The following is a 22,665-nucleotide window of genomic DNA, read 5'->3' on the forward strand; positions in this document are numbered from 1 at the left end:
TCCGCGTTGGATTCAGCAAATTTTTGAGAAGTTTAATCCAGATCAGAGGGCGTATAGTCACCGGCCCCAAAGTGAGTTTCATTCACAAAAATGTTACCAAAGAGTAAAAAGAAGAAGCTTCAAGTCCTGCTGTCGGATACCAGCAGACAAAAAGCAGCAGTTTAAGTAGTTTTATTAAAAAAGGACCCGAAACGGTGCCGAACCGCGTCAAAAAAAAAGAGAATGGTTCGATATTGTGTTAGATGCTAAAATAACATCGAGCTAAAGCAAAGCAGACCATGAGATGGGACGAGCTCAATGCAAGAAGAGAAAGATGAGAGAATGTTATACAGTAGAAGATGTTCCAATACTGTGAGACCCCTGTAAAACGACCTGCCACCTTTTAGAAGAACGAGATGTGCATAAAGAGTTTGAGGCAGCTGACAGCAACTATACTGAAGAAGTTGCCGTCAAGAAATAGGCAAACTTTTTTATTGATTTTGGCAACATATTTAAACTTCAAATCCATTGAAACATAGGCATTACAATTTGCTAGTCAAACAAGCTATTTCTCCCTGTGGAGAAATGCAGAGTTTCTGTTCTCGACTGGTGCATCAGGTCTGGACTACTCTGCAATTGTGTCCGTCTGAATTTAAAAATGAATCTGTTCCTACTGTACAAAGGATTCTTGCATGAGGCCCATTGAGTCTAACATTTCTGGAATCAGCCAATAAAATAGCCGCCATATGTTCCAGCAACAAAATAATAATGTCAAAAAAAGAAAATCACTGATGTAGCATTGTGACATGCCACCGATACCACCCAGATTATTGTCGCCACGACAACAGTGAACCTCGATGTAGCGCTCAAGACGAAGCCACTCGTGTCGGCGGTTGTGATTAGAAACACCTCCGACATGAATTATGTGCCGACGCGTTTGTCACAGTGATCAAGTTGGAATTTCTATAGGACAACCCAGAAGGGATTGGCTGACACACCCAAGATGTCTGATTGTTAAATCATATGAACGGGTGCTGCTTTGAACTAAAAATTGGCACCTGCTCCATAAATAGGAAAATACCTGCAAGAGCATTCTTTGCTTGGTCCGATGGCGCTGCCAGGATGAGGTCAGTGACTCAACATTTTACCCGTGAGCACAGCTATGGCCTCTGTAGGCAAGACTCCGATTGTCATGATATCAGTGAGAAATGTGATGCTAACATGTGACAAGCTGCGGTTGCATGATACGATAAAGCTGGCTGCTGGAATCCAGAGCGCCAGGGGGCTCTTAGCCCTCTCGAAGCAGCACTTCCGGCTGATTTACTAGAACTGAACCTCCTGAGGCACCAAAGCTGAGTCCCAGTCTTCACGGATATGAAGTTAGTTGTGTAATAAAAGCACAAATTTAATTGTTTCATATAAGAAATTGGCATGCTTTGCCCATTTGGTGGGTTGATGGTCAACCCTGAGAAGTAATTGAATCCATTCAACTGAATAGTTCAACCACACACGGTGATCTGCGTCCTCCAGCAATGAACCTAATGGACGTTTACTGCGTCATATTTGACTGTAGTCTATGTTACCCTTTGTTAGGGAGGCACTGTTGACAATAGTATCCATCTTAAAATATCCAGGCTGCTCTCATCCAGCGTTCGTAGCTATACAAAGTAACGCTCGGTATTTTCGTAGATGTCTTACGAAATCAAATCCGATGTAATCCACGTAATCATGAACCAGACCACAAAAGCCCACAGTGGGCAGGAGTCTTTCAGCCAGGAGACTGCTGTTCGTTCTCCATGTGGAACGAGAACTTCAACGATGATTTATTTGTCACGTAACTTGCATACTTCAGAAACGGCACATCTGTACTTATTTTAACCCAAACTGTGATCTTTTCCTAAACCTAACTAAGTAGTTGTGTTACGTTGAAATACGTTGAAATATCAGAGGACGCCGTTTGCTTTTACAAAACAATAAAGCAGTTACAAATCGGAACAATGTGACCTTGACATTCCATACACATAATATAATGTGTTAATAAACAGTAAGCCAGCCAGTCTCCTACAAAATCACATTCCCATACAACTGAACTGCATTCTATATTACGTTTGGAGGGGAACGTATTGTCTTTCGGTTCACGGTCGCATTTTTAAAACATGCGGTTAACAAAACGCAACACGGCTCTTTGGTTATGTTTAGTAAAACATCATGAATTTGGCTTTAGGAAATTACATTTGTTACCTTATTTGAGTTTGTAAAAGAAGTCAACGTTGGTTTTGGTTTCACATGGGACACAAACAACGGTCTCCTGGGTGAAAGTCCAATGTTGATCCAAACCTCCTCACGACATGGAGTTCTATGGACTATGATTAGAAACTTATCTGGGGGTGAAATTACATTTCCCTGAACGTGAACGTTTTCGATGAACAAGGCCGTAATTTTCAGGAGACCTAATTTCAGCCAGATATTGGCCTAATAGGTATTGGTTATGGGTGCATCCCTACACTATAATGAGCAGATAGCTAGATGTGTAGTTTTTTTCAGAACGGTAGCTAGCTAACTCTCAGGAAGCTGTGAACACAGTACTGTAGTTAAGGCTCATGACGGAAACGATTAACAAACACAAGTCGGGCCTTTTCAGTGTTGTGATGTGGTCATCTGGGCCGAATGACACATCACACGTCCCTTGTTAGTACAGTTTTAGTTGTAACACATTTTGGTATAGTAGTACTATGTTTTTCCAAGCTGGGCCTTTAAGACAATATGAAAACAGCCCTTATGCTGAATCTAACAATGCTGTCCTGCACAGACCTTAGCCTACGTCTATCAACCATGTTGGGGTGGAAGTGGTGGGCCCCTCATTCAAGAAAAGTTTCTTTCACTTTAGCCTTGAAGTGACCGTGAGAGAGTTAAAAAAAAGAAAAAGAAGATACGGTAGAAACAATTGAAGTGGAATCTACGAACCTCATCCATTTGGTATTGCAAGAAATTTGCTTTGATATGTACTCGCTGAGACGTCAGCATGGTGATTTTTTTTTTTTTTTTTTATATCTGAATATATCAAAGGCGGTAATATATTGTGATTAAGACATCTGCTATAGCGTGCATCTCTCATTTGGGAATTCTTTCACGGGCCCAGGACATACTTTACAAGAAAAAGGAAATAAATAAGAAAAAGAAAAGCCCTGAGACCGAAGGGTCATGTCAGGCTTCCTGTGTGACCACTGGTCAGGTCTCCTCGACGATGAACTGAAACATACCTTAATGAGGAACTGACAGTACCTTAAACCCCGATGAGCACATATTTGTACCACTCCAGGTGCCTCTAGAACTCTTGATTTCATTCCGACGTGCTGCAGAACCAGCTAAACAAGCAGTGACACTGTAGCTGTTTTTCCTACTGAAGACACACTGACCGAGATGGGTTTTACTGCAGATTTGAGGTCGATTCAGCTTCAAGTCGAACAATTCAAACTAAAATAATTAAGTATTTTATAACCCCCCCCCCCCCCCCCCCCCCCCCACACACACACACACACACACACACAGTTATTTAGCTTGATTCTGGGAAACATTTTGATGTAGAACTTTTTAAAAACGTCACTTGACATTGTGTTATTTTGAGTTTGATTGGACTCCAAAAGCTGAATTTACCTCAATCTTGAATTACAAAAGATTATTAAGGACGTGAAAACTCTAGCGGCAAATGAAATGTTTGCAGACTGTGTAAATGTCAATGATTTCATCATGGTTTCTATCATGCAATATCATGTATAAAGACATAATGTTGGGGGTGGGACGGGTCAGGGGCAAAGTCCAGTGATTAAGTTATGATAATAGTTGATTTTCTGTTAACTCCTGAAAGGCAGATGTTGCCAAAATACCAACATAATCTGTTAACATGAAAAAAAAATGATAATAATCCGTTTTTGTTTTGTATAACTAAAGAATGATATAGTGATATTTGTCAAGTACTTCTGATGAGATCTTTGTTTTTATGTGTTAACTGCAGAATCTTTCCTTTCTTTTACGGTTTACTTTCTGTGTATTTTGGTACGATGTGTGATGATTGTTGTTTCTGTCACATCGGATTTAACATCTTCAGATTCAATTTCAACTCACAAATGGATGACTGCTTGTCGGGACGTCAACACCCCCCCCCCCCCCCAAAAAAATTCATAAAAGTCTATTTATAAGGTTGCTTGATCATGGACAGAGTCTGAAAGAGGCTCATTGCTTTTCATTAATTATGATGATTTTGATTTGGGAAATTGTAATGTCTAATTAATTCCTATTTGTGAATAGTATTGCGACTCACCATGACAATTTCTGTTATTAAAAAAAACACATTTTGAGAAAGGTCGAATAAAAGATATTTTACATTCAATAACGTTATCCTGGCTGAATCAATGAATCATGTGGATACTTAAAGGGCAGGCGTGTAGGGTTTAGCGGCATCTAGTGGTGAGGCTGCACATTACAACCAACTAATCTTTTCCTGTGGGCCAAACATGTAGGGCAGGGGTATCAATTAAAATTCACGAGGTCCATTTAGAGAGAATTTACTCATGCAAAGGTCCGGAACATCACAATAATGTCTAACTTGCGCTATGATTTAGTCCCATATTTATTGAAGTAGCCAACAGCTGTATTACGTCTGTATGTAGTCAACAACTGACTGTCCTTTCAAATATAGAAAGTTCAATTGAATAATACCTCAACAATATTTATTGTCAGTTTTCAAATTAAACTGGATGAATTAAAATACATACATACATACACATACATATACATACTCGGATAATATATAAATGATCTTTCATTTCAAGTAAGATAAGGGCTGGGTTAAAAAATTAAATGCATAACAGAAAGCTTTTTAAAAAATGTGCATCTTAAAATAAAGTAATTCATTTTCGAAAAATAAGCTGAACTCAATTGACCTGCAGCTTTAAAATTAGTTCATTCAGGTGTGAGGTGATGTCACCCAAAAAAGCCACGATATTATATTCGTATCTTCTAAAAATAGAAATGTGTGTGCAGGGACTTTATCTGTGGTTATTGAAACCACTTGTTTCAGCTCCATTCCTCTCTGGTAACATCACTGTTGGACAGTGAACTACTGTGTTGATTCTGATCATATTGAGTGGGTACGTTTGTCATGTAGTAGCACTTCACATTACCACTATTAATAATCGCCACGGTCTGTGAACATGTAAGACATACTGGTTTTGAACTGCCCGTGGGAAGAATTAACCTGTCAGAGTCTGTTCAGGCTCTGGTCTTGCCGTCCACGTTCCTCTTTTTAGAGAACGTCATGTGAAATAACTTCTGTGACTCACATAACACTCATTTTCTGACTACTCGGTCTCTCGCCCGTCTCCCCAGTGTATGTGAATCTCACTCGAGTCGGAAAGTTTATCAGGATAGACATATTTGATTGGCTGAGTAGCATCATGTGAGAATATTTACAACGCATGTAATTGGTTGGTGTGTTTCCTGGACCGCTGAACGAGTGCCGTAAAGGCCAGCAAAGCTGCGAAGGTTAATATTGAAGCGCTCCGTAAAAATTAAATAATTCTCAATTATCTATTGGTTTCAGGTCCAGGGTCCGGATACAACATCGTCTGGATCCGGATCCGGACCGCAGTCCTCCTATTAGTGACCCCTGATGTAGGAGAAATAAGGTTTCCGACAGAAAAAAACAAAAATAAACAAATGGCCTTTTCTAGAGTCAGTGTTTGGTTTGTCCATTCTGGGCTACTGTAGAAACGTGGTGGACTCTGTGAAGAGGACCTGCTTCATATGTAGATATAAACAGCTTATTATAAAGTTCTTATTTTCAGGAGATAATACATTAAAGAAAACATACTTATTAATGATATCACATTCCTAACAATATTTTCCCCCTAAATGCTACAAGCTGTTCCTTTAAATCAAAGCCATAAAAAACGTTCTGGTATACAGTTCTTTATTCACACATTATTTTCTACCATAAAAAAGGCCCTGATGCCTGTATCCTTCATCGTACACAAAGTTGTGTTCAAAATAGGACTACTTATGTAATTAACAGCCGAGCAAGATCATCCAGTTCTGCTGTGGTGTCGAGGTTGAGTCACACAACCAAAAATATCACACAGGGGCCACTGCGCACGGATGCGCACCAAAGAGGGTGGCGTGGCCTCGAGACCGCCTGCAGCTTGAGAATCCGCAGCTCTGTCATAGTGATATACCTGCAATTCATCAGCGGATCTCTCCTCTGTGTGGTCTGCTTTTAGGAGCGACCACAACGGTCACCCAGCAGTGTTATTTATTGAATTATGTGTTTTATCCACTTGGAAGCTGTGAAGCAGGAAGAGACTTTATACACCGCAAGGCTGGCTCCACTAGAAAGAACAAAGTTCTACTTTTAGAAACCTCAAACGTTTCACTGCCATTTGGGTTTTGGAACTGACATTTAAGTTAATTCTTCACCTGCAGGGACCCAAACCAGTACACTACATACCATGGGAGCCTAGTTATAGTTAAAAGTGGTAGTGCAAGATAGTGACAAGGAGGTATGGCAGGACATCTTTCATCCTACCTAAAACTGCAATTTCCTGCTCTATAGCAAAAGTCTGGAAACAGTGGGGATTATAAAACAGTATAATATTGTATAAAAACAATATTATTGCTGTTTTTTTTCATTGTTTAGCCTTATCTCATTCTGTACGATGGATTCCTGATTAATGTATCTCTGATGAACTGGTGCATAGAAATACATTTAACAGCTGAGAGAATCACAGCAGCATGTTGTGAGGCTAGTAGAAAAGCTTTGTAACTGATGGATCCACACCGTTTCATAACATTGTGATCATTAGTGGTTTTGGGAGTCTGTGTGGTCCTTCTCTCATGCCCTCAGTCCCACTTTGACCTACCACACTGTTAGCACTCCAGAGGCACAAACTCTCATTTACGGCCAACCTACCACAGTCAGCATCGCTCACGTATAATCTCTTGACTTTGACCCATCAATTGCTGGGGTTTCATGCAAATAACAGGGTGACTATTAGGGGTGAAATATTGCACAATATGTCACTAAACATTCAAACACTAATGTGTCCAACACGGCGGCTTGGTCAGTGCTTCTACGCTTCAAACTGACACTCTACATACGCCTCTAGGGTTAGTTTTGGACGTGTCAGTTGTAGGTCAAATGCAGTTTGCCAAAAAATACCAGGATGCTCTGCATTCGGTTGCATTGTGCAATATGCATGCTTTTCTGGCTGTTCTGACCCACAATCCAATTCAAAGCAATTCAAAGTTCAAGGATAAAAATTAGTATGTCCCAATTGAATGCATACTGCATGCAACTGTATGTACTTTGTAAGAGACGCTGCAGTTTGTATTCAAAGGAAAATTTGAAAAGCAGACGGGGTATTTTCCCTCATCATTTTATTCTTTTTTTAGCTATTCAGAGTGTCATCAGGAGTGGAGCACATGGACTCAAACTCTGGAGACTGCAGGCAACAGGAACTTGAAGATATCATTGTATTTGAAGTTCACGCAGGCAAGACGAAACTGACCATTACAGAGCAAACCCAAGACCAAACTGAAAACCAGGACTTAAAGTCGACTAATCTGACAAGGGGATGAAATACCAGGTGGAGAGATTGGGGCGGAGAAGCTCAGGTGAGGCAGATAAGGTGATTCGGGTGGAGAACGCGCAGAGAGCTGATTGGTTGGGACGAACTCTGGGGAGTGGGGAAGGCCAAACAAGGCTGATCCAGAGCAGCTGTGTTGATGGGCAAAGGAGGGAAAGGCATCACAAGGACCGACGCATACATGCAAACAGAGAGCCCAACAGGGGACACGGCAGGAGAGAGAAGCCCAAAAGAAACCCGAGGGAATAATACTGATGTACGGCCGTGGACGTGACACAGAGATACCTAGTAAGTAGGGCCAATACTTTGCAAATTATGACTTCCTGCCGGTATCCCAAATGGGGCGAGGTTCCAAGGTAGTGATTTACTGGCATAAAAATACAATCTATTGTTGCTGGTTTGAAAGTATCAAAATGTTGCATCCATCTATTTTCTAGCTCTGGATCCTATCCCAGCACCCAATCCCCAGACGACAACACCATTGATATTGGACCGTTACCAATACCAACATGTTTTTAAATCCTCCCTTGCTGCAATATCTGTGGCAACTACAGAAGGATTATGGTTAGAGAAAGACTGTGGGTCTGGCAAATAAAGGTGGTTAAGGAACTAAAACACCTGGTTGGGTCTGGGGAGAGATTATGGTTCAAATTAATGAAAAGGACTCAAACTCCAGTCTCCTGCATGAAAGTCAACCATGCCGACCTCCACATCCTCCAACACAGTGTAGTACCAAATGTTGGCTTTGGAGATAAATCATGTCAAGCGCATTGTCTTCCAATACGGCGGTTATTCTCTGGATACTGGATACACCTACAGGCAAGTTTTAGAATCCCAGCGGTAGAAAACCGGACCACCTTGAAAAGCGATACAGACACAGGAAGAACGTGCAAAGTGTCCAACCAGTACTGGTTAAGTAAAAAGAAAAGAAAACATAAACTTCTTGCCGTGTGAGCCCCCGCACGCCGTGAAAATGTTTCCTGTGTGAATAAAACGGGGCGACGAGGAGGCAGTGGTGGTTTTCTAGCTGGAGCCCCTCGACCACCGCAAGTTCCTTCCAGTACCTTCATGTGCTGTTTGTTTTGTCTTTCGTCGGAGCACGGTGTGTCGGCTGGTTACCGGCCAGAGGCTGTCAGGAAGGAAGAGACTGACCACGAACCATCCTGTGGTTGGTTACACATGCAGTAAAATAGGCCCGTATGTGACAGAGACTCAGAGAGCAGCAGTTAATGCCCTTTGGGTCTATATTTTTGACATAACATCTATACATGGAGACTTACGGACTTTGCCCTCCAATTTTTTTCTGGATATCAGACGACATTACAAGTAGCAGTTGACAGCGACAACAAAATAAATATTTTACATACTTTCTTGGCAATAATGTGGTCTTTGCTTCATGCTATATGTACTGCAGCATATGCAAACAGTTAAAAGCAGAACAATGTCCTCTGCCAACCATGCCACTGTCTTCATTTCTATACTCAGACAGCATGCATTATATAAAATATCAGCTTTCCAATTTGCAAAGGAAACCGAAGCTGTGCTACCATAAAACACTTGTGTCTTGAGACAGAATGAGAGGAAAATAGATTTGGAAGTTTTCAATGTTTTTTCATGCATTTTTGATGTTTCAGAATGCAGTTTTGGAATTGTTTGGCTTGAACCAATTCCCTTTTGCGCAAGGGACAATGTCAGCACAAAGAGTAGCTGTTTTCGACAACGTCAGCATTCACTAAAAAATAGGTTTGGCTTTAGAAGTCAGCATCAGGGTGTATTGGGAGGTGGCGAGGGAAGGGAATGATAGAAAGAGGGGTAAGGAGAAATGTGCAGGTGAAAGATAAAATGAGGGTAAGATGATGAAGAGGCTGACATAAGATTTCCAGAAAAGCCCAGGTGGTTACAAAGGCCTCCACTGGAGCGTCCAGTTGGAGTGCCGGCCATCCTTTCACCCACGCAGGGCTAAAGGTAATATTTAGGGATGCATGAGTACATCTCCAAACACGCCTCGCTGTAATATAAAAGTTGGAAACTGGGAGGAAACCAGGGAACTAAACATGTGGAGATGCTTTTTCTCTCTCTCTCTCTTTATTTCTCTCTGTGATGTGAGACTATAAATATTAGCCAGTGTCTACTGAGCCATCACAAGGACTTTTACTGGACAGTCAGAATTTGTTTTTAAGAAATAAGAAAACAGGTCGGAAGACTTATAATTAATAATATACGTGTTTGGACAATGTTACTTTCATTCAGTAACATTTACGGATGCTCTCTACCGCTGCTGTTTGCGTTTGGCTTGCCTCTCATTCTTCTGTTGAACGATGGATACTCGGAAGCCTCCGTGTACCACATAAAAGGTGAGGACTACTTCTTCCCTGTAGAGCGATTTGTTTATCCTGTAGCTGTGCAGCCTGGCACAGTCCAGGGGTTACTGCTTTTCCGCCGTGGGAGCATAAATCAACTCTTGTTGTGATTTACCTCTAGCCATTAAACCAAATGTCCTCTGTACAGTGACCTTGCATTCAACCCTTTGGGGCTCCTCACAGCAGTGTGTTCCTATTGATCCCCCTCAAAGGTCAATGACAAACCCCACGAGAATAACTCCAGCAGCCTGCAGGGATGGGAGGTCGCTAGATTGTATTGTGACTGACCTAGGGCAAGAGGGCTTTATGTATTTCGTCGTGCATATTTTTTTTTGAATCTGCAAATCTTTGAAGCAACCTCTTGTAAAAGACTTTCACCTAACCAGGTCATACCTCGAATTAGAAAAGGGAAAATATAAATATACACACAAGAGATTGATGTGTTATACCGGTGCTCATTTCCTCCTACAGGCGTCTGTTCTTATAAAGACAAGCACTACAAAGCAGGAGAGTCTTTCCGGAGAGGCTGCGATAAGTGCTTCTGTCATGACTTTGGGTCCTACTGCCTCACGTGAGTAGATCACTCACTTCAGGTCGTATTAATGGATTTCAATTCAACAAAAGTCTTGCTCATGGGAGTTCTGTCATGGTGAATAGTTGACACGGTCTCTTCTCTGTCCCTCCAGGCCAATGAAGCCCACCTCCTGGCCCAGGAAGTGTCGTCGGATCAGGACAGAGTGCGGTTACACTGTGGTGTATAAAGAGGACTCGCTGGCTGAGTGCCGAGCCTACAGCTGGATACGTTGACATGCAGGAATTTATGATGAAACTGTAGACAATGCATGTTCTACAAAGTACATATTGTGTATTTGTGTATATAGTGTTGGTTCTGGACAGCATTACCGTGATATCTTTTTTGTTTTTTATTGACAAGTCAAATCATACTTGATGCTTAGGGTCCTGCTGGAACCAAAGAGAATGAAAGAGGGGGCATCATCCCCAACTAAAGGTTAGGTCACCGATGTTTGACTTCAATCTCGTTTGTTGCGTTTAACAATGTTAAATGCAGTTATGTCTTCACAATGGTGTCTTTGGGAGTAATTGACATTGGTTAGTACTGCATAGCATAACAAACCCAGTGGTCACAGTTTACACATATCAAGTTAACCACGACTAGTCAGATGATGATTCATTTCATCTTTATCTGGAGACCGCTGTTCGTGTCCCGCGTGAAACCAAAAGTAAATGTTTACTCATGCTTGTTACGTATAACGTTGTTATGCTTGTTAAGTAACGTTACGTAAGAAAGTCCACTAAAGGCGGTTGGTGTATACTGTTGTTACTGCTGTTACGCTACGTTGTTACGCTACGTTGTTACGCTACGTTGTTACGCTACGTTGTTACGCTACGTTGTTACGCTACGTTGTTACGCTATCATTTTAACACAAACCATGATGTTTTTTCTAACCCTAGCTTCAATACGTTAACCATGTGGTATTGTGCCAACCGTGATACGAGACTGAAATGAAACTTATTTATGGTTCAGAAATGACATTCAACATGTCCCGCGGCATCCCAACATTTTTCTGGCAACTAGGCTGTGCATGAAAGTGGAATGAGAAGAACTGTTATAGTATTAAAGGAACTAATGTTACCCATAGTCGGCACTATGATGTATGAATACCTGTTATAATAGGACAGCATTACGTTACTAAGAAAGCTACTGAATAGGCAATCTTCTTTAAAAACATTTTTTTTATTTGTTGACATTCCCTTGACATCCCGACAGCCATCAATAAATCAAATACTAATGAAAAGAAATCTGGTTTCTGTGTCTATCGCATATTGGATGGGCTACCTGCCTGTCCATCCATCCATGCTAGTTTGACAGCTGTGAGTACTAACAATAACCATATTCGTTGTTTACTTTCATTTTTTGGAGAAGTGGCTTTTGAGGCAGGCCTGAAGGGATGGGTTGGCGACTTGGCGACTTTCCTTGGAAAAGAGTTGGCAAGAATTATCCAGTATACTCTTGCTAGTTTCTTAAGATTACCAACCCTAGTTCTAAAGTACATACAATATGAATGATCATGAAATGTATACTTTAAAAAATAATAATTTTAATAATTCACAATTAATCGCACTGAATAATAGCTTCACTCATAGTTTATATCAAATAGACAACTTCTCACTGGCTAGTCGTGTCAGGCCTGTCAGTTTAGCAAGAGATGATGGAAAATCACTCTCTGGAGCTACTTGTAGGACTCAAAAGTCTGGTAGTCAGACTTATAGTAGCTACACTAGAGAAAATCTATGTAAAACAACAAATAAAAAAAGCAGCATAAAGGGGAAGAGTATCCTACTCTGAATCTGGTGCTGAATCTGGAAAACACCACATTCTACAGGAATTCACTAATTAAAGTGAGTAGGTCTTTGGATAGTAGGCCAATAAAAACCTCAAAGATGCCCTGTGCATTTTTTAACATCTCACAGATTGAGTTTGTGGCTGGTATACGTTCACAAGTCAGCCAGGCCGAGCTCCTGACAGCGTCTGGCCCGCGAGGACGGCAGATGGGAGACGACGCCTGTGGGGTCTGTTGGGAGGCTATCAGGAGGTCAGCCAAGGGTGGCGGAGGCACTGTGCAGCGGTAGCTCTCCTCTCCGGATGGTAGTCCAACATGCGAAGAACGAAGTCTGAGAATCCAGTGGCCTCTTCCAACAGGAAGTGGTATTTCTCCACCAGAACGTCGAAGAGGCTCCAGAGCCTCAGCGGGCCGAATTGAAGCAGGTCACCTGGGTGACACGCAACCAGTATTACAGGAGGATGCTCACCAGTAGCAATTTTGAAATTATTTACTGGAATGATATCAATTAAAAGTATAATTACAATAAATACCACAAGACATACATCAAAAATAAGTTGTGGACTTACCTCTGCGGTTGAAGTACTCTGCAGAGTATTTACCCGACAAGGCAACAGCTGGTGGGATTTTACCAAGCAGCTCCATGATCTGGGCTATGTGGTCTGAGGTGGAACGGACACACGTACGAGTCAGCATGCACTGCATCAATATTTACCAAGTAGCCACGGTGTAATCTTATTTATTCCTGTGTCAGTGTTTGTGACAAACATGCGTATGTCAGCGTCAGCACACTGAACTAAACCTACCTTCCTTCAGGGAAATGGACTCGCTGGCTTTGGGTTCAAATAGGGAGTCTCCAGTAACCAACTCGAAGGCCTGAGAGAATGCAAGAGACAATTAAAAGGGTGAGATGTGTGGCCCAGTTAGCGTCTCAATGTTAACCACACTGATTGGCAAACTGCAAACTGCCCATTATTACGACCGCCCATTAATCAGGAACCCTGATAGTCCACAAAATGTCACATTGACCGTAAGGCCATTTATCTGACAGCCCGTTATCATCAAAAAAAGGACCATTATCCAAAAATACACACTCTCCCTGCAACAAACAGAAGCACATGGCTAATTATTCTGCAGAATAACTTTATTGGAACTTCCCGATTTTTTTTCTCCCGGCGAAGGCATTACCCACCATTCTGCCTCTTGGTACTCATTGCCTTCGTTAGTTGGGTTGGTTAGGTTTAGGCATGAGGAGTGAGATTAGTTATGTTTAGGATTAACAATACCAGGGTAAGAGAAAGAATCAGAATCAGAGAAAGAATAGGGTGGATCGTGACTTTGCCATGAGTGTGTATTTTCGGAGCAATGGCCTTTCAGAATAATGGAAGTTAGATGTCGGGGAAATTGGCTGGGCTTTCAGTCCAAAGGGTCCTTTTTCAGGACTATTGGTGTTTTCATTGGATGGCTACCATGACTAAAATATCTCAACAACAGTTGGATGTATTGCCATGAAATTTGATTATCTACTTACTCAACATGTGCACCCACTAGCAGGTCAAAGTTGGGAAACATCTCTGCAACCACAAGATGGATTGGCACATACCTTCGTACAGACCTTTCTGATTCCCAAAGGATGAATCTGAATGCACATTATACATCTTGTATGGCTCAATAAATGCAGAATCTGTTTATAGATTACCACCCTAGTGACCTACTGGTGGGTCAGTCACTATAAGCTATTGCTATGCAGACAAACTTTGTTGAAACTTGCAGAACTTTATGCAAAAATCTAGTGTAAATCCCAAAGATACAGTCGGGTCAAATTTTTTGAAAAATGTGTACGAAATTCCCCACAAAACTAATATTGTGGGTTTGAATGTTTCACACAGTGAAACCTTAGTATCATGTGTTTTTTCCCTCACCATGCAGGCGACGCTCCAGATGTCAGCAGGAGGACCGTACTGAGATCCCAGTAAAACCTCCAGTGAGCGATACTGACGGGTCTGAATCTCCTCACAGAAATGTTTGTACTGGTCCAAGAAAGAGAAACAGACATAGCAGACAGTAAGGTCTAAAGTGTCTTTTTCCACAAGGTGTTATGTTTTTGACTGTTAAACCTGCAATAACATTTGTTTTTGGCCACTTGGGGTCAGCGGAAGCAAGTTGTGAACAACACTAACATATTATTACCTTTTAACTATATGGCAAACTTGTTAGCAAACACTTGCTTCTTTACACAACCAGCAGTTAAGTAGCAAACATTAGCATTCCAACATGATCTCCCTTGTCGTCAGAATTTGTCGCTTGGGCAGAAGCTGTGGTGTCTTCACGCAGAAGGTTTGCGCGTGGTTAGCTTTGTAACACGTCACTCGTAGCTTTAGGCAACAAAAATACTTGGTTAAAAAAGATCATGGTTTGGGTTAAAATAAGTATATCTGTTACGTAACTTAATACAGACGTAATGTCATGTGACTCAGTGACGTGGCGTCACGTGGCATAACATCGTCATTAAAAATAACTCAATATTTGGTTTGACATGTGACACAAACGACGGCTGAATTAAAAGTCCTGTGTTTGTTTGACCCCTTCGCCCCCTTCCCGCCCTTAAAAGTACGTTCTCGCCCTTTATAGTACGTAATTCGCTCTGAATGTTTAATAAGATAGGTTATATACATATATATTCTTTCCACAAAAAAGTAGTATTTCTCTGGTTCTCTCTTTTAGCTCTGTTTTTGGTCTCCACCAACTCATAAGAGCGATGTCGGGCTCCTTAACTTCTAAATACCCAACAATGTTCACAAGCTAATCTCTTACTTTTTCTGTCGGCTGTGGAGCAGAGTGGTGGGTTTTTGAGTTTTTTAGCTTAAAAGCTCTGCCTGTTGCGGCTTGAGACGATGATAGTGATCAAAATAATAATGAAATAGAAATAATTAATTGTATGTTCAACACTATGAGCGACCCCTTTCCCATTACAATGTTTACATTGCCATTAGAAAAAAAAAGACAAATTTTGTTTCCGAACTACATACTTTGTACTTTTATGAGGTCAAATGTCTTGTACAGATGGACCCTTCTTGTAGGTCTAGAAATTGAAAACAAATTCAGCACTTGGCTAATGTACTACGTCAAACTGTATAATGACTGTGTGTGAAAGAGCAACTACTGACCACCCAGCAGGAGCTGCCCAGGTCAGCAATCTTCACTCTAATTTCCTTTAAAGTGTACGGCTTCACCTGCTCCTTCTCTGGAAGAAACAATAATAAATCATGTTTTTAAAATCTGACTCTTTCCAAGATGATATTTTGGATTGGATACATCAAAACATTTTTTTTTTGTTATTTCTTAGTTTAGATATCAGTACAACCTGTTTGATAACCCCTAACATTTACAAAATGTGTCTACAGAGCAGAGACTGTACTTTCAAAGCATGTCATTGGCACACAAGTTTGTGCCGCTCAGACAGTCCAGCCTTGAGACTTCACTCTTAAACAATCTCCAGCAACTGTTTTTATATATTTAAAAAAGAATGTGCCTGTGGACTTGGCCTCTTTCCCAGTCAGTACATAGGAGGAGCTGCTGTTCCCCGCTGGTACTTTGTGGGACTGCTCCTCCAGACACAGCAAGATGTTCTCGGGCTTGACATCCGTGTGGATGATTTTACACCAAGTGTGGAGGTAATCCAGGCCTTGAAGAACCTAGACACAACCCAAACATGATGTTCCCCTTACATACAACCAGTACTGAACTTTTTTTCTGATCTCTGACTCAATCAGGGTGAACTGGTGGTTTAAAGAGATGAGAATTACCTGAGTGAGTATTTGTTTAACTGAAGGCCGCATCAGTCCAGGAGCCCCCAAAACACTTCTCAGGTCGGACCCCAGCAGCTCCATCACTAGACACATGTCTGACCAGGAGGCATTTGAGATCGTTTACATGTAAGCTATTGAATAGCAGCATTTACTGTACGATGCAATAAGGCGTCAACTTCTGGTTCTGCCAAGTGAAATCCATGCGGAAGTGTCTTAAAACTTGCATTCTCTCTACTGACCATCAGGGGGCGACTCCTGTGGTTGTATAGAAGTCTATGAGAAAATGACTCTACTTCTCTCTTGATTTATTCCCTCAGTAAACATTGTAAACATGAGTTTATGGTCTCAATCTCTAGTTTCAATACAGCATGATGTTCATTTAGTATATTATGGTCCATTTAGAGTCAAACAGACCATAAAACCATAAAGCGGAGTATGCTTTAGGGCGGGCTTACTATGATTGACAGGTCGCTGCCTCTATCAGAGCCGTAAACAGCATCACTACTTCACTCCTCCGCATTTCAATTTCCGTTTATCGGTTGCATAAAACAACAACATAGGGATGGCTGTAATCCAAGATGGCGACGGCGAAATCGTCAAACTCAAGGCTTTCAAAATGGCAGTCTAGTCATGTCCACTTCTTATATACAGTGTATGGATGCCATGCAAGACTGTTTTCAGTGAGGCGACATAATGCCATCTGTTGTTTACATCTCTGAAAGATTCAGTCTGTTTGAGTTTGCAGAAATAAATCAAATACATGTTGTTGTATAGTTGATATTGACACTCCGACCATTTGACAGAGGCTTTTTAGTGGCTCTTTTAGAGACAAAAGCTCTTCAGCCCCCGGTGTCGGGTTGAGAGTGGACGCCCAAGAAACGGTTTGTCTATAAAAAGGATACGAACCCCGTTGACCCCGGCCAGCTTGAACTCATCCAGCAGCTGAACGATCCTTCGACTGGAAGGATGCCTGCTCGTAGGACCACTAGCCTGATTAAACGGAGAGGAGGAGGGGGAGCGGTGAGAGGAAGAAGGGGGATGAAAGCAAAGAATAAAGAGGACAGGGATGGATAGAGAGGGATAGCATTATTGTGAATAGCGTGAATAAGTGTTGAGATAAAAGTGAAAAGGGGAGATGTCTGACAAGGGAAGAGAATTCTAAACCCAAAGGCAAAAAAATCAAGAGAAATAGCATTTGACAGAAATATCAGGACATGTTAGAGAGGCAAAGCACAAAGAACGTGTCACTGACGCATCTTAGGAGAGCGAGTTCGTCCTGTCCTGCCTGGGTGAAGCCAGCTCCGCTCTTCAGCACCTTCACAGCAACGCGCCAACTGAGCCTGCTGACACAGATGGTGGATCAGATCTGTTTTTCGGATACAGGACAGAATCCTGCTCTCTGCTGAATCCATGAAAGCTGCGCTTTAGTGTCATACAAACATGTATTTTGTTATCTTACTTATGTATGATAATCAGATAAAAAAAAGAGAAGTTCAACATTTCAAATTGCGTTAAAAAAAAGAAAAAAATCTTTCTAAGGGACTGTACACAAATTATTAGAAGGGGCGGGAAGGTTGAAATAGGGGTGTGGTTATGTATATTTACTGTGGCAAACCGGGTAAGGGTCACATGATAGTGTGATGAATCAGGGAAGGACACATCGTGACTGCTAAGAACCAATCAAGTAGTGAACACGTGATCGTTTCCAAATGTATGCGTTTACGCCGGCGTCCACACGACAAAGCAACCCTGGAGTTTTCAAACATATCCGTCTTTGGTGCTTTGAAAACTCCGGCGTAGTGTGGACGCTCAGTGTAAACGTAGCAAAACATATGCATTTTCAAATGGAAACGCAGTAGTGTGGACATGGCCTGAGGCTTTGACAAAAAATAACATGAAAATAAATAGCTGTTTATTTTATTTAATTTTTTGCACAGGCAACACCTCTTATCTTGAAGTTTGAGGTGATAATGTGTCACTGAAAATAGCAATAAAATGTCAAGAATTGTCTTTATTCTTGTTCTATAATTTCATAAATACAACAAACTATAGTTTTTGTATATATAATATAACTATATCTAAAACTTTAGAAGCTGTGATATCAAATAGCTTTTGCGGCTCCGGACAAATTTTATTTGGTGGGAAATGGGGCAAAATGGCTCTTTGGATAGTGAAGGTTGCTGACCCCTGGTACAGTCCTACCTGAATTAAACCTACCTGAGGTCCAGACAAAGCCACACAGTGGAGTAATAGCCCCAGCCCAGCTTGGAAAGCACCTGGTATCGTCTGTTGAAGGTGTCACCTATCTGGACAGGGTGGTACCCACCTGAGATAAAAACAAGAGAAACCTTACAAAGGATCTGTTCGCATCTATTATCTTTTTGTATTATTCCATGATTGACGTGTGAAACCTTTTTATCATACAGTAGTTTTCATCTGTCGTTTAGAAAGCTTAGAGAGCGAGGACTACACTCTGGCACTTCAGCTATTTCTGGGATTATAACTTCCTCTAAGCTATACAATGTCTGCAGTGAGTATTTTTATACAGTGAGACAGTCAAATCTCACAGCGGGACACTGAAACATTAGGATGCATAAGCTTGTATCAGTTTTCTTTCAGTCGACATGAGACAAACGTCTTGGATATCATCAAGAACTCTTGAAATTGAATCTCCATTTCTATTCAGAGTGACATGATATATATATATATATATATATATATATATATATATATATATATATATATATATATATATATATATGGTGGTGTATGATTTATTACTGTGTCAGGGATGTGTGGTATCACACACTCAGCAGTTTATCTGCTTTGGAGAGGAACAGGCAGAGACCTGCACAGCTGGCAAGAGGTCAAAATGGCAGGTTCAAAAGGATGCGGCGGGTTCTAGTGATATATAATAGTATAGTGTGTTCACGCTGTGAAATGTCCAACTCAATACATCTTGGTCACAATTCTATAATCACCAATGGTAACAACTGCCCAGTCGCCAGGAAGACATTTTGACTCCTATGTTTCTGCAAATTACGGATACGTTGAATGTAGATGTTTTGTATATTGAGCGAACGTTGTTGAAATTAACTTGGCATAATAACGAGTATAAGAATCAAGACAGTCCACAAAGGGCGGGTCGGCGGGTGGGTTTGGTTGTAAACGCAGGACTTTCACTAAGGTAACCACTGTTTGTGTCCCATGTGAAACTATGATTTTACATTTTTTTACATATTGTCGTTTAATGTAGCGGTTGTTGTTTATTTACGGTCATTACGTAACGTTATCGTTTCAACACAAACCATGAAGTTATTTCCAACCGCAAGTAGTTTTGTCGCCAAACCCTAACCAATCATTTCACAACTTTAATCATTTGGCATTGTGTTTTACGAGGCTGATATGAAACGTATTTATGAAACCTCTTTGGTTCAGAAACTTCGACATTCAACGCATGCCGTTGTTCGCACAAATGTACCATAACAGCATTTTTTTTTTTTTTTTTTTACTGTTGACCGGGTTGAGTAAAAGATAACGGCCCATACACTGCTATGGGACTTTTCAGCCACGCGAGCGCCATGGCTCTAAGGAGTCAGTGCACCACTGGTGCAGACTGAAATATCTCAACAAATTTTCAATGAAATGAAAGCCAATCAGAATAAAGAAATATTTATTTTACATATATTTTTGAAACAGTATATTGCTTTAATTAAATAAGATAAGCCTGTCTCATTTGAAGCAATATACTGTATAAAAGATGTGGGCTGCTCTGATGGGATGGAGGGGCTTAGGATAAAAGTGTGGTGACATTGGCAGCGGTGAATGGGTACATCGGCAGATGATGGAGTGAGTTAAGAGGCTCTGATGTACCAGAACAGTATTCTCCTGGGTCCTCAGAGTCTTGACTGTCCTTAGGATCCAGCTGCTCATGGCGTCCTAGGGCCTCAAAGTCATTAGACGACCTACAAAACAAACACACACCGACGTCACATGAAAACTTCCATAGTCTCATTACTGCCTGTGCATCCTCTGCTTACAGTGTGTGTGTGTGTCAGTGTCGAGTTGCTGGGGGCACCTGGGACAGTTGAACTACTTTTAGAGTTTCCACATGGTCTTGTCATGGAAACTTGTCCGACCGCCTGGCTGAGAGTGGACACTCGGCATCGGAAGTTTCATTATTTCTGACTCAACTGTAAATCATTTTGCAGCGTGCGTTCACGCAACCTGATAACTCTCCCTCCCAGCTGCTGTGGGTATCGACTGTAGCGACGGCTGGGGTCACGTCATGGCTGAGAATACTGAACACAGATCAGGTTTCTGTGTGGCTGGAGGGACATGCAGTGGAGGTTGGTGTGCGGTATGGCACCCTTGTTTTTAGGTTTAGCGCACAATGTGGAATTTTGCTCACTTCGACAATTGATGGCTTTCTTTTTTTTCTCTGTGCGTAAGACTGGTGACACTTTGATATCCTGTCTGAAACTCTCAACTAACATTCAAAGCTACAGTAGATAACTTCAATAGAAAAATTGAAGATTTCTGGTAACTCAATACATTTATAGTCCATATGAAATAACCACATGGTAAAGCCTATTTTTGTTTACTCCTGTGCACTGACTATTTTCTTAATTAATTAAGAACTTTTGTGCAAACTTAACTGATTGTAAATTGCATTTCAATGCGTGGTAATGATTTTCTGAGAGATTTAAGTTGGTATGTGCATGTTATGAATTTAAAGAACGTGTGTATCACGATATCTTGATGTAGGAATCAATCACGACACACGATAAATTATCGTATTGAATTAACGCCCGGTCAAACTGTCACTAAATCCTGACACGAGCACATGAACACCAAGTTGCTCTGCCTCTTTTTGTGCTCCTTTTTTAGTGCATTTGCAAAGTTCCACCGTACCTGGAGAAAAACAACCAATCAGAACAGAGGAGCCTGATTCTATTCACTGATTTTCTGTCTCATGTATTTCTGTCAGGATACAGCGACAGTCTGAGCAAATAAGACAAAAAACGTTATTTTCATCAAAGTTACCAACTGCAGCATTAAGTCACCTCTGTGATGTCTAAAATAATATCAGCATGCTTTATTTGTGCGTTGCTAAACTTAACTGCTCCACTGCATTGCTATTGCCATGGCAAAAAATAAGTTCACCAGCCAAGTTGCATTTAGTCGAGTTGTGTGTTTCAGGTTTAAAACACACGCTGTCCACAGTTAAATGATCCGCTTGCTTCCAGTGTTTCAAGTACAATCAGAAAATGTTTTCTACAGTATCCCATTTTTATTTGTCATACTTACGCGTGAGTCTGCTGAGCAGTGTTGTACGTGGAGTGGGGACTCCTCTGCATGGTGCGGTCCAGCAGATGCAGCGTGTGGAGGGATTCAAAGAGATGGTACCTTGAATTAAGAAAGTGGTGGATGAAATCTTGCAAGTGAAACTGGAGCACCTTCAGTGTTGCACCCCTTGAAAACAGTTGAGCAGCTGAGAGGTGTGTGTGGGGGGGGGCTGGGAACGCCAGTCAGCAGGGTCTAAACATGGCCGACCCTCCTGCAGACTCCTAATCCAACTGCCTGCCAGGCCTTTACCTGCTTCACTGTGTCATTGATGTCCTCCAGTCACTCCTGGTCTGGTTTGTCTCTCTCTCTCTCTCTCTCTCTCTCTCTCTCTCTCTCTGTCTCGCTAAGCCTCCATTTCTCTCTGTCTGCTACTGTGGGAAAGCCTCAACAGAGATCTGAGCTGGGCTAAATGATGAGGAGTGTGCATGAGGCCACACCGACGGAGGAGAGGGAGTGACAGCTGCTGAATCCCCCCCGTCCCCGTCTCAAGGGGAGTTTGACCTTTTGGGCCGCAGGGATCACACATTCCTAAACCTCGGGCTTGAGAATGGGATCCCCGTCCAACAAGATATCAAGTATCACAATAAAGTCATTAGAACGAAGGTCAGCTGAGGAGCTTTTTTTTAAAAATTGGGCATCCATCTTTTTCTTCTCTGTGACGTTACGCATTAGACATTGGCGCTCGAAGGGGTCGATCCCATGTGTTAATCTGTGTGTTGACGTCTTCTACTCCACCCCTCTTTACCAGAGACCCATTGTTCAGTTTTTTCAGGGCCCCGGACAACCGCCGAGTCTGTCAGAGTCCAGGACTGAACCGCGGGAGCTGGCGGACCCGTCACAGTCCAACACCCAGCCACCATCGGACCACAAGAGCCACGAGTCTGAAATCCAACAAGCAGATCGACCAGAGTCCTGATCCACCTACAGGATCTACCTGGACTCCGTGGCTCGTGGCCACAGTGTGTTTTTGCTGCAATGATTAAGAAGTTGATTAAGAATCTGATTAATCTGTGAGGAGCAGGATGTCAAAGTACACAACCTATAACTTCCTGTTGCCACTAGGGGCAACTGTTTCTATGTTGTTGTTTTTTGTCACTTTTCACAGCGAAGACAACTGACAGTTTGTCCAGCTATGAGCGACTAGTGTAGGCAGGAAGGGTCCCTG

The 22,665-nt window shown here is 41.7% G+C and overlaps 1 protein-coding gene across 1 annotated transcript; it reads right to left on the reverse strand.

Annotated features, from left to right (window-relative positions):
* Nucleotides 1-12,587: 12,587 nt before the first annotated feature.
* Nucleotides 12,588-21,511, reverse strand: LOC142954367 (SRSF protein kinase 3). The gene is made up of 12 exons (XM_076095332.1): nucleotides 21,462-21,511; nucleotides 20,025-20,116; nucleotides 18,369-18,477; nucleotides 17,404-17,491; nucleotides 17,054-17,141; nucleotides 16,149-16,246; nucleotides 15,875-16,037; nucleotides 15,510-15,586; nucleotides 14,265-14,372; nucleotides 13,149-13,218; nucleotides 12,912-13,004; nucleotides 12,588-12,772 (listed from the first exon to the last, which is right to left on the reverse strand). The coding sequence occupies exons 1-12, from the start codon at nucleotides 21,509-21,511 to the stop codon at nucleotides 12,588-12,590; spliced, it is 1,221 nt and encodes a 406-aa protein (XP_075951447.1).
* Between the last annotated feature and the right edge of the window lie 1,154 nt (nucleotides 21,512-22,665).

The sequence above is a fragment of the Anarhichas minor genome, unplaced genomic scaffold (assembly GCF_050575085.1).
Source record: "Anarhichas minor isolate MPS153535 unplaced genomic scaffold, ASM5057508v1 ptg000020l, whole genome shotgun sequence".
Lineage (NCBI taxonomy): Eukaryota > Metazoa > Chordata > Actinopteri > Perciformes > Anarhichadidae > Anarhichas > Anarhichas minor.